Source organism: Antennarius striatus, chromosome 1, assembly GCF_040054535.1.
Source record: "Antennarius striatus isolate MH-2024 chromosome 1, ASM4005453v1, whole genome shotgun sequence".
In the NCBI taxonomy this organism is placed as follows: domain Eukaryota; kingdom Metazoa; phylum Chordata; class Actinopteri; order Lophiiformes; family Antennariidae; genus Antennarius; species Antennarius striatus.
The window spans coordinates 22,569,820-22,586,164 of NC_090776.1; the positions used below are offsets into that span (position 1 = coordinate 22,569,820).

The 16,345-nt window shown below is 38.8% G+C and overlaps 1 protein-coding gene across 4 annotated transcripts in view; it reads right to left on the bottom strand.

Annotated features, from left to right (window-relative positions):
- Positions 1-934: 934 nt before the first annotated feature.
- nfat5b (nuclear factor of activated T cells 5b) overlaps positions 935-16,345 on the bottom strand; it is a 29,875-nt gene continuing 14,464 nt past the window's right edge. Inside the window, exons 3-14 of one of the 4 annotated variants that reach the window (XM_068315897.1) lie at positions 14,029-14,572; positions 13,118-13,304; positions 11,215-11,405; positions 10,863-11,035; positions 10,416-10,550; positions 10,271-10,323; positions 9,013-9,145; positions 8,594-8,668; positions 8,348-8,451; positions 8,042-8,141; positions 6,371-7,918; positions 935-4,788 (exon numbers count right to left, since the gene is read on the bottom strand). In XM_068315897.1, coding sequence (XP_068171998.1) covers positions 4,550-4,788; positions 6,371-7,918; positions 8,042-8,141; positions 8,348-8,451; positions 8,594-8,668; positions 9,013-9,145; positions 10,271-10,323; positions 10,416-10,550; positions 10,863-11,035; positions 11,215-11,405; positions 13,118-13,304; positions 14,029-14,572 — 3,482 coding nt within the window. In that variant the 3' untranslated portion in view covers positions 935-4,549. Of the gene's footprint in view, positions 4,789-6,370; positions 8,142-8,347; positions 8,452-8,593; positions 8,669-9,012; positions 9,146-10,270; positions 10,324-10,415; positions 10,551-10,862; positions 11,036-11,214; positions 11,406-13,117; positions 13,305-14,028; positions 14,573-15,111; positions 15,175-16,345 lie in introns of all 4 variants that reach the window. The other 3 variants (XM_068315905.1, XM_068315887.1, XM_068315878.1) reach the window with 3 other exon arrangements.

Here is a 16,345-nt window from a genome sequence, read left to right on the forward strand (position 1 = left end):
GAAAATGAATGAATGAATGAATGAATGAATGAATGAATGAATGAATGAATGAATGAATGAATGAATGAATGAATGAATGAATTTGAAGTGTGTGGCATTTTGCCACACACTTCAAAGTCACTTCAAACTTCAGCCAACATCTCAGACCAGACTGATGGGTCAATACTCGAATCATGAATATGAAAATACAGGAATGTCTGCAGATAGTGAAGATGCAAAGTCCACGACTAGTGCCCTTTGTTTCCATGGAAACGGATGGAGTGTTTGATTCTTCCAGATGGTATCACTATACAACTCAAGTGTTACAATAAAGCTAATGGTTGTCTTCAGTTGACAGATATTTACGTACATAAGAACTTGATATTAAAAAAATTAATCCATGTTTAAAAACTAAAATGACAGAATCTCAGATGTGTTGCTACGCTACTAGTGTCAGAAAACACACAGACACACACACAGACACACACACACAAACACACACACACACAATGGCTCAAGACAAGACAAGATTTAGGTACTTTCTAAATGTCATAAGAAATCATGTCACAGTTGCAGTGATTCACTACACTTCCTCTTGCAACAATAAAAGAGAACAACTTCACTCCCAAAAATCTCACACTGATCCAAATAAGAACTCATTATTTTTAAGTCATTATATAGAAGAAAATAAAGAACTGAGCACTAAATATAATATAGTGGCTGTATATTCCCATATTATACTTTCATTTGCTGATATATGATTTTTCAAGCATTACTTACATTATTTATTTCAGATGAGAGCTGTGAAGTTTATATACTGTGTATTACACCATGGACTGTAGGGTGCTTTGATGTGACAATTCAAACCAATCTTTGTTTGGCAGCCGAAGCAAACCTGTGCAGAATCACACATAAAAAAGTATGAAATAAGAGCTCCAAGGCTTAGTATTTTTGGAATATATGTTTAATATATACAGCAGTAAGTTTACAGAAATGTAACTGCAAAATAAAATGTACCAATAAAAGCCAAATAAAAATATACTGTTTAACCCCGAAGGTGATTATTTGACAGTTGTTCAGATGGTTAGAAATAAAAAGGTAAAAGTTTCCCACTTGCTGATTTCAGGAGTAATAGTCAGTTTACTAGAAAAATGCTCCACATCTGTCAGGGGAGACGTGACTCAAAATATGTTACACCAACAAGCATTAGGTGAAAAACAATCAAAGATCAGCACTGATAAAATGTATTTCAGATTATTTTAGTAGTAAAATTAATAGATGATTGCTGATCTGAATATCAGTAAGATAAGGAAACACTGTTAAAAAGTGAGACTGGACACAAAAAAAACCCTGACGACAAGAAGGGAATTAGGAGAAATGACAAACAACCTACGCGCCTTTTCAAAACAAAGAAAAAAATGAGACTTCTAAAGATTAAAATGCTTAATCTTCAGGTGGCACTCAAAGCTCCAGACACTATTTCAACAAGCAACACAAATAATAAAAAAGAACAGCTTTTTTGGTTTTATACTTTGTAGCATCTTAGAAAAACATATTTTTTTTAAAAATCTAAATTTACCTTAAATTAGCTGCATAGCAGTTTTAGAGATTTGCCAGCATCTATTGTATAACATAAATGCAAAGAATACTTCAGTATAAACAATTACACAACCACAACCACATCTATAGGCTCACTCCTGTTACACATGTAAAGTGTTATGGCTTCAAAACATCCTAATTAATGAAGACAGGCAACACAGATAATCATCAATCTGATCAGTGCTACATCTCCTTCGAACACACGCACAATACCTACCAGTGTGTAAAGTGACATCGTAGCTAGAGCTCTAAATATCTTTGATAGTCTCTGTTGACAATTAGGTTAAATGTTCTGTCAAGAAACACAGAGACAGTCAAGAGTCTGTAGCGTCTTACTGAAATATAACAACTTTTATTCAACATTTGGCCTCTTCTCCATACAACCAGTACTGACCATATAATGAGTCACACTTCTACATATTTCTGATCGCTGTACATATATTGTAAAGACACAATTGAGATTTACAAACAGTAAGTCGTTTTCCAGTATTTATATAAAAGAACAGTTTGCATCTGAGACATTTCTGGCCTTGATGAATCATTACATTCATTGTAAAAATACTGTAGTTGGTCCAGTTTTGTAGGGTTTATGATATTAACATTAAAAAGGTTCAGTGTTACCACTTGTCAAACAGATGTCCAATATAAGCCTTTATTCAACACAACATATGTACAGTGAGTTGTATATTATTACAATGAAACCCAGAATCACTAGAGTAACTGTGCACTACTTGATATACATGTGTTCAAAGCACATTTATCATCAACAAAAGGTGCCAGTCACACCCTTAGCAAGTGTTGAAGCCAAATCACACTGTAGTCACTAACACATGTAGAAAATATCTGAACACAACTGTGATTACAGGAGGTCATTTGGAAAATAACCAAAGCAGAAATAAATTAGATACACATTTTTGAAAAAAGGCACAGGTACTACCCCCCCCCCCCAAAGAAAAAAAGATATTCTTATACTTTGTTAAACAAACAAAAACAAATAAAATCATAAATATCTTACACTGGAAATCTTCGTTCTTCTATTTCACAAGTTGAAGAAAGCCAATCACAGATAGCATTTTTCTCCAAAGTCAGGTATCCTTCAGAAGTAGAGACCCTTTAAAAACCATTCAAACTAATGCCGTAGTTCAAAGAATCACGTTTATAAAATGTATACAATTTCCACATACATAGAAATATGTAATATGGAGTTAATAATGTCATCTTCAGAAAGACCAGCGCCTTGTTCGCGCTTAAGTTCAGTTTAAATAAGAAACAGGAAAATAAAAGCATAAAAGCCATAAAACTGGCCGATCATCAGGATTCATGGAAGGAAACATTTGAGTCAAATTCCGGTCCCGGGACCGCTGACTAAGATACTACATCTTTAACGCTTTGCATTTACAAGGAAGTAAGTAAATGGTCTCCTGCATGTTATTACCATCATGTGGAGAAGATGTGTAATGAACAGCTGCTGCCAATAATCTACTCTACTACTTCTCCTTATTTTCACTAAATCCATGGCATAACAAAAGTGTCAAAATAAAAAGGTTCTTTACTTGCTGGTTTAAGAATACTATTCCAGTTCATGCGTGCCTGACGCAGAATGATGCCATGGAAATGACACTGAAACATATAATGACCCTTACAACTTATCCTTATAATAAAAACAAAAATAAAACATTATATCACATTCTAAGGGGTCAACTGTAGAATTATGTACTTAAATATGAATCACATACAGTATATGTCAGCTGAAATTACACTATTTGAATAAAATATACTAATTCACATTTTTGTGTAATTTCTCCAACTCTGTTTCAAGAACCGATAGCGAATTTGTGTTTTTGAAGTGCAATGATGGTCGGCAAAATTTTAATGCAATGGTCAACAGAAAAAAAAGTGGCGACTAACTAAAAATAAGGTCACTGGTCGAATCATGAATTTATTCGTACTGGCTTCATCGGAAAAAGTGAGTCTTCCCAATTTTATATGCATTGCATTACAAATACGGACAGTAATGACAATGACTCATGTCTGAGCATGTTAATAAGAATCTTCTTCACTGTAAATAATGAGGAAGAGGCAGCATCATAAAGTGCTGAATACATAATATGTAAAAAAAAGACATCTGAGGTAACTGTGAAGTTTTCTTAAAACAGGCACCGGCTGAAAGATGAAGATGGTATCTACTGTTGAAGGATAAGTTTAATCGCTGGAGGGAAGTATTTTTCCTGCACAGTTATTGGCTGAAGAACAAATTACCTTTTACATTAATTACTGTGATTAACATATTTACACAAGACTAGAACTAACCAAGCCTGGTCTTTTGAAAATAGCAGAACACAACCTGCAGCGTGACTTAATGTACGTATACCTAATAAAGAGTTTCTCTATATATAACCAATCATCTGTAGAATCAAATGTCATTCATGTTCACCGTATTCTGTCTAAACCTTTCTGTACCAAAAACTGCACTCCAAGCTACAAAAAATGACAACGTAGCATATAAAGTATAAGCTTTAACTAACACTACACCATGAAAACTGCAAAGGTGTGAGAATATCATTGCTGACAATGTGTGTACACTCACACACAGGTGAACTGAAATACAAAGCCTATAAATTCATGGCTTGTTGTAGGAGAAGTTGAAGAAAAAGAAAGACCAAATACCAATTTATTTTATCTCTTGTGTTATCCAAAAAAAAATCACTGTCAAGATGACACTTTATCTTATTTGTCCTCAGCAATAATTTCACATCACTCTCTCTGCTTTTAACAAATAAGTAAATGGAATTATATGTTAGGAGGGAAAAAATACTTATCTGCAAACAGTACTCAGTATATCTGAAATGGGCAAATTCACAAATCTTTCACCTGATCTGCTTATTAACAGACAGTAAATTTATTCTCTCTATATTTTACAATTATTGCAGGTATAACCAGTAATAAATAAAAAAAGAAACCAATATGAATGTTAGTATGAACGAGTTAAGATACTGCCTGTCTCCTGCAGGCTGACTAGCAGGTCATCCATCTTCTCCATGTTCTGGGAGGCAGCCATGCTGTTCTGAACAGAACCAGATGAAGACAGGGCCTGGCTGAGTAGAGACTGGATGCGTGCGTCACTCTCTCTCTGGTTCTGACCCGACTGGCTGATGGCTATGATCTGGTCCGACACGGTGTTTCCAGCAGAGTTCATCATTGAGCTGCATTCTGTGAGGACAACAAAAAAGAAGCTAGTCACCATGAGAGAACATATAGCATGACGCAGGTTAGTTTCAATTAGTCGTAGCATGATAGTTTTGTTCATACATGTGTTGAGAATACAAATTTAACCATCTGCATCCCACAATCCAGGATTGACCCATTTCCTCTAAATAAAACAGATAGATAGATAGATAGATAGATAGATAGATAGATAGATAGATAGATAGATAGATAGATAGATAGATACTTTATTAATCCCGGAGGAAATTGCATAACAAAAAACAAAGTTAGCTAGATTCATAATTGGACAGTACATAATCCCTCACTTATTCGCGATTCACAATATCGCAAATTTTTAGTAGGTAGTCACATGATACCGTACGCGCATGCTATTGGTTGACAGCATCCACGTCAGCCACGTCATCCCGACTCACGGTTCCTCCTGCAACTTTTCCTGAATAGAAAAGTGCTTTAAACAGTCTATAAGAGTGTGAGAAAAGGTATTGGGAGGATTCATAAACATTTCAATTATTTTAATTAAATAATAAAATAAATATTTCATTGCTATATTGTGGAATTGACCTCCGCCCTGGGTCTGAGGTCAATGATTGATCTTGTGATCGTATCTTCACATTTTTATACAATTTCCTCCGGGATTGATAAAGTATCTATCTATCATCTAACCTTTGACCGTGTGTTTTGGAAAGAGTGGCAGACTGGGGTGGTGGTTCCTCTTTTTAAAAAGGGGGACCAGAGGGTGTGTGCCAACTACAGGAGCATCACACTCCTCAGCCTTGAGGCATGGTCCTCAGCAGGAAACCGGTGGACTGCCTTCTCCGAGTGGGGAATGAGGTCCTTCCACAAGTGAAGGAGTTTAAGTAACTTGGGGTCCTGTTCACGAGTGAGGGAACAATGGAGCGTGAGATTGGACGGAGAATTGGCAGGAGAGGTATTGCAGTTGCTTTACTGCACTGTTGTCACAAAGAGGGAGCTAAGCCGAGAGGCAAAGCTCTCCATCTACTGTTCAATCTCCATTCCTACCCTCACCTATGGTCATGAGCGATGGGTCATGAGGTGGTTTGGGCATCTGGTGCGGATGCCTCCGGGACGCCTCCCTAGGGAGGTGTTTCTGGCACGTCCAGCTGGAAGGAGACCTCGGGGCAGACCCAGGACCAGATGGAGGGATTCTATCTCAACACTGGCCTGGGAACGCCTTGGGATCCCCCAGTCAGAGCTGGTGGATGTGGCCGGGGAAAGGGAAGTTTGGGGCTCCCTGTTGAAGCTGCTGCCCCCGCGACCCGACTAAGGATAAGCGGTGGAAGATGGATGGATGGATATATCACGCAATTTATCACGAAATGTAGTTTTCTTTTTTAGGGTGCCAATCCATTTACTTTGAAATTTACCATATCTCCCATCAGGTATGTAGTATGATTCATTACGTGTGGAACAAAAATTTAATTTGCTGATTGAGTTCCCGACAGGTGTCCCTGGCTATTTAGCATTACAGCCAACTGAACTTATTGCTCTCATCAACAAGTTTAAGGTCTCAATTTATGGACGTGCACCTTCATTATCAAGTCCTTACCATTCTGCATCCCAAAGAGGAAGAGGCCAGGTTGTTGAGGCTGGCTCGATTGATTGATGCTTCCACTGACGGTGGTCTGGAACACGGTCCCTGGCCGTTGGACAGGGGAGGAGGTGGTAGTCTGGAGGGTGGTCACACTGGTCTGTGTGGCAAAGATGGCTGATTGTGTGAGCTCCTGTGCTGCAAGCCCCCCCTGCAGTGTGCCCATGTTAGACTGACTCATGAAGAGGCCCACAGGCTGCTCCTGATGGTTTATGGAGTCTCTTGCCAACTGCATCGGCTGTTGCTCCTGAAATAGCACTTGCTGTTGTGGGTTGGTGGGATTCCCTATGGCCATAGGCTCAGAACTATCCTGTTGGTTTACTGTCACCATGGCGGCTTGGGAAAAGAGAACGGAAGGGTTTTGGGGCTCTTGAGAAACTAAACTGCTGCTAGTCAGCGGTGGCATCTGAACCTGGCTGCTGAACATGAGGCTGGAAGCCTGGTCCGGACTGGACATGGGGTTGTTGCAGAACAAGAGTCCAGTCTGTTGCTGCTGCTGCTGCTGCTGGCTTGTGTTTGCAGATGAATGTGGGGAGATATTCTGATATAAAGAAGCCGGTTGGGTCGGCTGAGTGTGGGAATGAGGCTGAGAGGGCTGCTGCTGCTCCATGGGGCTTCCCTGTTGGTTTGGAGTGAGTTGTGTCTGAGCCTGAAATACTGATTGTGGTTCAGGCGCAGGATTTTGTGGAGCAATGAGGAAGGCCAGCGGCTGTGATTGTTGAGAACCACTGGTAGTCAGCTGAGAGGACAGGGATGTTTGAGGGTGGAAAAGTCCAGGGGTCGAGGGCCGTTGGTCTTGAGACTGTAACACCGTCATGGTGCTCTGAAAAAGAGCAGCTTGAACCTGCTCTTGAGAGGCCTTCTGAAACAAACCCCCCTGTGGATCTTGAGTTTCATTGTGGAATATGGGTGGTGAAGGATGAGAAGGTGTCTGCTGCAGGAAGTTGGTCTGAATGGGAAGCAGGTCATTGGCCTGCTGGTAAAGGGCTGCTTGTTGCTGCTGCTGCTGTTGGGTCTGTTGGAATAGGGTCCCCTGATTTGGCACAACTCCTTGTGTGGCCCCTTGCTGTTCTGCAGTCTTCTCCTGTGAGGCATCCTGAAACATCCCACACTGCATCTGAATCTGTGACTGAAACAACTGTTGCTGTAAATTCTCCAAAACCTGGTGCTGTTGCTGCTGTTGAAGCTGCTGCTGTTGAAGCTGCTGCTGGATTTGATGCTGCTGCTGCTGAATTTGCTGTTTCTGGATATGCTGTTGGTGTTGGATGTGTTGCTGCTGTTCATTGGCCGCTGAGTTGTCAGATTGAAGCGGTAAGTTGCAGAATCCTTTGGCTTTAAGTTGTTGCACTGCTTCCTCTAGTTGGGCCACTTCATCTGGGGGCAACAGCGTAAGTTGCTGCTGTTGAGATCCAGGTTCTCGACACAGCCTCCCCACGGCTCCTGGGACTCCATTGGCCCTCTCCTGCCCGAGTCCCTCTCTGGGCTCCAGGAGGAATCGCTGCGAGCCTTGTTGAAGCAAAGAATTGGAAGGCACAGAGAAAGAGTTGGAAACGGCGATGTCCTGCTCATGGATGGTGCTCAACGACCCTGTGCTGGTAAAAACAGGAGTCTGGCCTTTGTCGCAGTCACCTGCCGGCTGGGATAGGTTACTGGAGAAGGGATTGGATTTATTTAGTTGATCTCCAGTCATGTCTGTGTTCTGCTGAGATGGGCACAGGTCACCAGTCTGCTGAAATTGTAATATAAAATAAAAGATCTTGTTTTAGATGCTGATGAGATTAATAGCATAGTCAAACTAATGAAGAAATACAATTTCTTTAAATATGTAATTTATAAAAATTAGTTCATTAAATTAAATTTGTTTTAATATGATCTATATACCTATGAAATGATTATCTACTGGGTCCCCACTAAGATACAAGGTTGATGTATTACCTTAAAAACACCAGAGGACTGGAGGTTACTAGTGATCTCCATCGGGGTGATGTCTTCTCTCTTAACTAAAGGCATCATAGAAGGCATCAAGGAACCATCTAGAGCTGCAGGAGAAAATCACATAATATAACAAAAAGTACTATTCTGTAAAATTAATGGAATACTATCAAATAAATGAGCTTTCACATAGGACACTACAATCATGTCATGTAGATTCTAGTAAGCATAAACAAGGGAAAAAGGGACCTTTAATCGGTTCATCAAACGGACAAGTCTTGACTGGTGATGGCATCTCCTTCTTCACAGAAATATCATTTAAGGCTGTGGAAGAAAATGAGTTTTAAGAAAAACTTGTCAGGAATTGTTCAAAAGTGGACAGTGCACTTCATTATGTCACTTTCATATTATGATTACCACATCCATCAAGTTTCTCACCAAGAGCTTTCCTATTCCATACTGTTCTAATGAAAACATAAGCAAGTTGTGACACATTTGTAGAAACGACATGTGAAAATGTGAGCCAGAATTCTTTTGATTGAAAGCTCGTTGTGGTGCCAATAAATAAACCTGAAAGCAAGGCAATAAAGATCTAGTGTGTAGAAATGAACGGGTATTTATTGTTAAAACAAATGAAGAGACTCTTAAGTGAATTAAGTAGAACAAACCTATATCTGGAGTGTAGGTAAAAGCCTGGATGTCATGTGATCTCCCTGCATTCGTCACCACATAGATCCCCACACTCACTGAAGAGGTGATGGCTTGGTTCTGGTATTGGGGGATCTTCACGATCAAGTGATTCTAGGGGGTTACCAGCAACACAAAATTAATCTTTTTTTAACATTTTGTACACACAGAGGAGGCTCTGCTGAAAAAATTTAAAGCTCTTTTAAGTGACAGACCACTATTGTGTCTGTCTGGAAAAACCGCACATGAACATGTCTAGTTTGTTTGTTTTTTATTACCAGAAAACTAAAAAAATAGAAGAAGAAGAAGATTTTTTGCAAAACCACTTCAATCACATTCAAACATTTTACAATTTTTCATTAGATGAAAGTACTAAGTGCTTCAAAAACACTAAAAACCATAAAATAAAAGGAAATACAATTTAAAAAGTAGTGCATTATATCAGGAAGTTTGCAAAAGTGAGGTGATCATCAACTAAAGTGCACAGGATATTTTTGTGACACCAGATGTTCCTAAAGTTGTTTAGGTCTTTTGTCATTTTATAAAAGCCAAATTCTATTTTTAATGTTACAGCAAAAAACAGTAGCTGCTTCTTGAACAGTATTGTTTTCAATTCTCCTCTTCCTGGTCACGTAAATTGTTTTGCCTCTCCAGAGATAAAATTTAAAAGCTGCCACTTTCTTTGATTCGATTTATTGTACCCAGCACCGTAGGTGAATTTCCTGACACTGAACAGATTAAAAACATTCGTTCGAAGAGTGAAGAGCACTGCAAGTCTCCCACACTCACTAAAATCGTGAAAGACTGTCTCACGAAGGGGACAGAAGGTACACTGTCTGGACACAGCAGGGTTAAAAACAGAGATAAAACAGTGACAGTCAGTGCATACACAGGCCCCCTGAAACACAGCACACAAGGTGGCCTGTAAGCATGCAGTTAGTACACAATATCCAAGAATTACACACAAGGACTTCTTTTATTAGCTGCGGATTGACCAATTAATCTACTTCTGACCATTTTGTGTACTTAACATGTCTCAACTGGACTGTTGAGACATGTTAAGAATAGCCTCTCAGACAGATTGTAATTAGGTCAGAACACAATGAGACTACTCAATCCTTTGGACAAGTTGCCATTTAAGATGATTATATCTGAAGCCCCTTACAAATCTGAAATTGCTCTTTCTAGCTACTCAGTCCAGCAGAAATTAAGTTAGAAACACAGAAACAATCACGTTACCGGGTGAAACAGCTCCATATCAATCTCAGCTTCTGCCTTCCATGATTTCTCATCTGGAAGAGATTAAAGACGGGGCCTGTTTATTTTCCAAAAACTTTTAAAAAAACAAAACATGAAACCAACATATCAACAAAAAAAAACATACCTGTAATATTCTCATGGAATAAGACTTTAGTGTCCTTAAGGAAGTTTTTGCCAATGATGAAAAGTTCTTCTCCCCCTCTAACAGAACAGCTGTGTAGCGACTTCTTCAGGATTTCAGGCAGCCCTGCAGGCTGAGCTGTAAAAATAATACACACAAAAAGTGATCAGAATGTAATTATAATAATATATACAAAAAATATATTTACTGATAAAAAAGAAGACAAAACTGCAACAGAGGGAAAACATGGAATTTAGGAATTTAATATGTGTACACGCACAAACATAAAAAAAAAATCCTTGATTATATTCTGGCTGTGTAAACAACCGGAATTCACACACCCTGTTTGTTTCATCCTTTTGTTCTCTCAGAGCTGTTTGTCACATCAACTTTCCTAGCAGCATTTTAAGATCTCAACAGTTCACCTTAAGGCAGAAACCAGTGACTCACTGCACAGAATTGAAGATGAGGGAGTCTGTAGTGTGAGCACTGAACCATCTGGACGGGGGATGTTGACTCGAAACACCAGCCGAGCCCGTGTGCTCCTCTTCTTTGACCCGGCTACTCCAATGCGAGCTTCAACATCGGCATTACGGAGCTTCAGTATCCCAACGCAATCCACGCTGCGCAGACAAATGGATGACTTGCAGAAAACTTACAGTTCAAACAACAATCTTTGTACGTTTCTTAAAGTAGAATTTAAAAAAAATGCAATCAAAAAAGGGCTATTTGTGATTATGTCCTTTATTGAAGTAAAATTAAACCTCTCAAATGCAATTTCAATCTCAATAAAATAACATACGCAAGTGTCATGTTGGTGCTTGGGTCCAGTAACACTTCAATGACAGTTGTGCCATCGATGTCCACCTCTTTGCAGGCTGTGGTGTTGCGGCCAGTCACTCTGCAGGCTTGGTAAAATCCATGAGGCTTCACACGCCCAGCATCATTTCCAACAAACACCCGTAAAACCACTGGCTCGTTCACTCCCTCCAGCTGCACAGAAAAACAGACAAGGATCATGAGCATTTTAAAAATAACCAAACTACCAAATTAGGAGACAAAGATAATTTACATGATGTGGTAAAACTGTGACCATGAGGGGTGAAGATACCCTCATGAGTGTTTGGGCTTTTTACCGTGAAGAAATGAAGCTTGTGTTCAGTGTGTGTTGATTTCATCTTATTTATTATCATGCTCTCTCGTCTGTGTTTCTAATCTACGTCATCTATGTTCCCTACACTGTGTTATGACCATATGCTCAGGTCTGGCATACAGAGACAAATATCACTTCTCCATCTTCCTCAGTCTTCATAAAATGGTCACATGTCTACCATCCATACATGCTCAGTGATGCTTATCTGTCAAAATGAACGATCTGCCTTTTCCACAGCTCAGTCTAAAATATATTTCATATCTGAAGTTTGTTCTAGGGTCCAAAAATTCTTTCAGGACAGGAAAATCATGAAACCTTAGTATTTGAAATATGACGAGTAGTGAAATCTCTGTGTACTTCAGGGTAAACGCATGTACAAATTGTATTCCTGGTTTAGTTCAAGCTCTGGAGTGTTGGATGCAGGAACGAAATTCGGTTTCATGAAGTCTGATTAGAACTTCCCCAAAACACAACCATCCAAATCTTTCTAAAAGTAATGGATAAATTGTCAAAACATTTTTTTACAGTTATTGCCTTTTCATATTTATATGAAATACAAAATATTATTCAATGTTATAAAAATATACTCAACAATATCAGAAATACAAAAATTTTGTTTATGCTCTAATTTTATAAAAGTCGATTTTGATGTGCTCGAATGCAAACCCATATCCAACAAGGCTGGAGTGTGAAAAGTTATTTAAAACAGCTTGCAATGACACTGAAAATTAGAATTTGATGCCTTAAACATATTTCAACAGAGTTGCAACAGGGTCATGTCTACAGCTATGATGGATCACCTGTTTTGTTTTTTTTAACAACACCTGTTTTGTAATTAAGGTGATTTATTGCTGTCATTTTAAAAGTGGAATGTCCTTCCATTCTTTTCATACATAGGAAATCACCTGCTCATGAGGTCTGATGTCCTTTGAATATGAGCTAAAAAATTTCAAAGAGTAGTGAATAAGGAGTGTAGATTGTACACCAGACACCTTCTATAAATCTATTATCTCAAAATATGTGTGAAACGTGGTTTGGCATTGAAACAAGGTGGTTTGGCATTAAAACATGTCTTTTCTCTGAAAGGATGCATCCTTGGCAGCACATGTTGTTCCAAAACCTGTTTATGTCTTTCACCACTGGTGATGTCTTCAATAATTTGCAAGTTCTCCATACCTTTTACCACTAATACACCCAACAAATACCACCATGCACCTCTAGCCTACTGTGGTTGAGGGCATTTCTATGTCTCTGTTGTTGTTTTTCTAACTTGATTTCCTCCTTTCATAGCTTCAGTTGTTATTTGTGGAGCAGTGATGACAGATAGAGGCTTTTAGAAGTGTTATAGAGACCAAGAAGTGCTGCAATAGTAATCTGAAAAATATCTATTTTTTGATCTTTTACTTCAAAATGTGAAAAGTGGCAGCAAAAACAAGAGTGTTCTTTGATGAGACCAAAATTCAGAGCAACTTCAATTCAACTCCAACAACTCAGTGGCACCCAATGACAGAAGAGTTATTTGCAGATGCTTTGACAGTGCTTTTGAGGTTACCTTCACAGTAGGGAAGCCCTGCTGACTGCGGTCCTTCACCGACCCTCTGCTGCCTTCGGTCAGATAGCGCGCTCGGTGCTGAGTCTCTGGCTGGACGAGTATCTTCAGTTCTTTCCCCTCACTCTTTGGGGGGTATTGCATCAAAAGGATTCCTCCTTTCTGATTTGTTGTTTGTGTATCGTCAGAACTGCAACAAAGACCACAAAGATAAACTCAAATTCTTGCATTGCATTATAGTATTTTAGCTGGTGCAAGAATGTCTGAAACTTGACCAGATTCTGACCTTCTTTTGATTTTTGCAATGCAATGCAGTGTTAACAATCAATTCTATCCACAACTCTTACAACATTGAGTTATCTGTTTATTTATCCTGCTCTGCAGGTTAAATAACATTCACTTTTCTTTGATCACTGACAGGTGAAAAAAAACAACAACTGGACACATTTGTAAGTGGATGCTTCCAAACAGCAAGGAAGACTGAAATATTCACCAGATTCTACTTCGGAAAAAATGGCAGACTTCTATGTAAAAAGACTATCTAACTTTAAAGAAAAACAAAAAACACTGGAAAAATACATTCTTAGAGCTCACCATGAATTTGTTTGTTTTGTTCTATCAACAGTCCAGAAGACAAAAATATTCATTTAACTTTTTACGCGAATAAAAACTGCAAATTCTAATATTTGTGATGGCGGAACCAGAGAACGAATGGCAGTTTGATTGAAAAGAAAAAGTGATTGTTTGAATATGTTCTGGATTTAATTCATTAAAAGGTGTTCTGGAGTTGGAGTCAGCTGTGATGGCCTATCTTTTTAAAATAGTGGCCTTATTTCATTTGAACTTTTAAGTCATCTGCCCATTAAAGCTTCCTTTCACAATGTTGGGAGAAGAAGTTTAACAGTCAAACCAACCTTCCTTTTGATCCAGTCTTGTTGTCTGTGCCCAGCTGTGACAGGACAAAGTGCGGACCTTTGGCACTATCTGCATCAAACATATCCAGGCTGGCCTTGCTTGCAGGCGCTGACTTGGGACCCCTCTGGCGAGGGGTACGTTTGCGGGACTTGCGTGGCACCTCTGTGTTGTCATTGTAAGTGATGCAGCTCATGGCACTGAAGTTGGAGAGGGACTCATCCATCCAGATGTTGTTACTCTGCTCCGAGTCCAGGGTAACTTCATCCTGGCAGGACATGTGACTGTCATCAAGCAGGTCTTGCGGCGGTGGAGAGATGCTCAGCACGGTGTGACGCTTGGATGGGGTCATCTGGTGATGTGGTTGCGCCTCTTGAGACGTTCCACATCTTGCTCCTCCTAGCTCACCGTTACCCCCACTGTTGCTACCACTCCGGCTATCTGCTCCGACAACCTCTGGTACCGCTCTGCTACTCCTGGCATCCTCTGGCTCGACAGTACCGCTGTGAACATGGTTCTGGTCACTGGTTGAAGAGGACATGGGATCTACAGTGCAAATAAAGTAACAGTCAATGAAGGCATTCCTATCAGGATTGGCTAGCAGTCCCATTTAAGCAGCAAAATTTTTTTTGCTATTTCTTAAAGTATTTTTTTAGTCTGAGATTTAAAAGTGAAGTCCATGTGTCCACAATGCAATTACAATGTCCCTCTTTCCAATGCATCTTATTCGTGTGTGTGTCTGCGGTACTCATGTCTATAAATGTTAATGCACAGTACTTTAGGCGCAAAAGATGAAAGGTGAGCAATAACACTGCTAAAAAATCTAAATATGATAAATCAATCAGTTTGAAACAAAAAGTCAGATAACTGAATGAAATTGTCTTTATTACTTCTGTTCTGCTCATGATGAACTTTAAAAAATTCAAAATGATAAAACGGAGAGGAAAGTCAAAAATAATAATTCTATCCAGGCTTACAATATAATGCATGCCAATTATAAGAGCTTTCATTTTCATTTTTTTAAAAAAAGTTAATTTAGTTGGGACTGAACGTAGCCACAGAGACAAAATAAACAAGCTTCTGACCTATGAAGCAGAGACCTGCAGACCATTTTATATGCAGACACTCCCTGATTCAGAGGGAATTTCCTGGAATATAAAAATGAGACAGCGGATGAACAATAAGAGCTGAACAGCAAAAATGTATTCAGATTTTTGAAAAAATTAAAATATCACAGGGTATTATTCTGTTGGTCAGAAAATGTTGCTGCAGCATGCCGACATACACTGTAATTCAAAAGCATTCAAATAGTTATACTGAACTAGATGAAGAGTGGACCAGTGTGATTAAAGGTTACACACACGAGCACTGCCTATGGGCTCGCACTAGTGAAAAAGTGTTTCAGACCAAAACAAAATAAAGATAGAAAGAAAGAGGAAGAGAGACAGCGGGTCTACACATTGTTATTAGTGTACACATACAATGTGTACACAAACAAACACTGCTCAGTTCTTTTTTTAAAGTGTAAATTTAGGCAATGTTGCTAAAATTATAGGACTGTGTCACTAAAGTTTTTTTCTTGCTTAAATGTCTTCAGAACTACAGTATATTTTGATGTATAGCGTCGCACTAAACAAGAAACCTCATGGTGAAAGAGCTCCTTTTTTTGGCACAAAATAGTATTTATTAAGATTGTATTAATTTGAACCAGATCAAATTACAAAGCAGTACTGACCAAATTTGTTACTACACAGATTATTTCTCACCTAAAATGTTTTCAGTAATATATTTCGGTATACAGTTCTCAAAGAAGGTTTATAATGAGGCCACCATTGTTGAAAATAGATATTATAGGACAGATACAGACTTGCATTCACTAACATGCACAACCCACATGCACCAGCATGCATGGACTTCTCTACCAGTTACAATTAATACAAAAAAAAAGCCAGTGGATTGCTGGACTATGTTTTCAAAATATCCTACATTTAACCTTTAAATTGCAAATCATTAAAAAAAATTAGTTAAAATTGTTCTTGCCATTCTTAATTATTTAGTGACTAAAGAAAAAACATTTAACTCTGGAGGGTAATTAACTTTTGACAAGACTAAAATCATAGGACAATAAAAAATACAAAACCAACACAAGTCAATGAATGCTGATGTCTACAAGGTGGGCGATAGGTCTTTAACCTTGACCATAACCCAGTCAATAAATGAGCACAATGAATGATTTGGAAGATGGATGTCTCACTTCTCTGCAGAAGGTTTTATGTTTTTTGCAACATATCAAGAGAACTCAGCACATGTACTACTTTT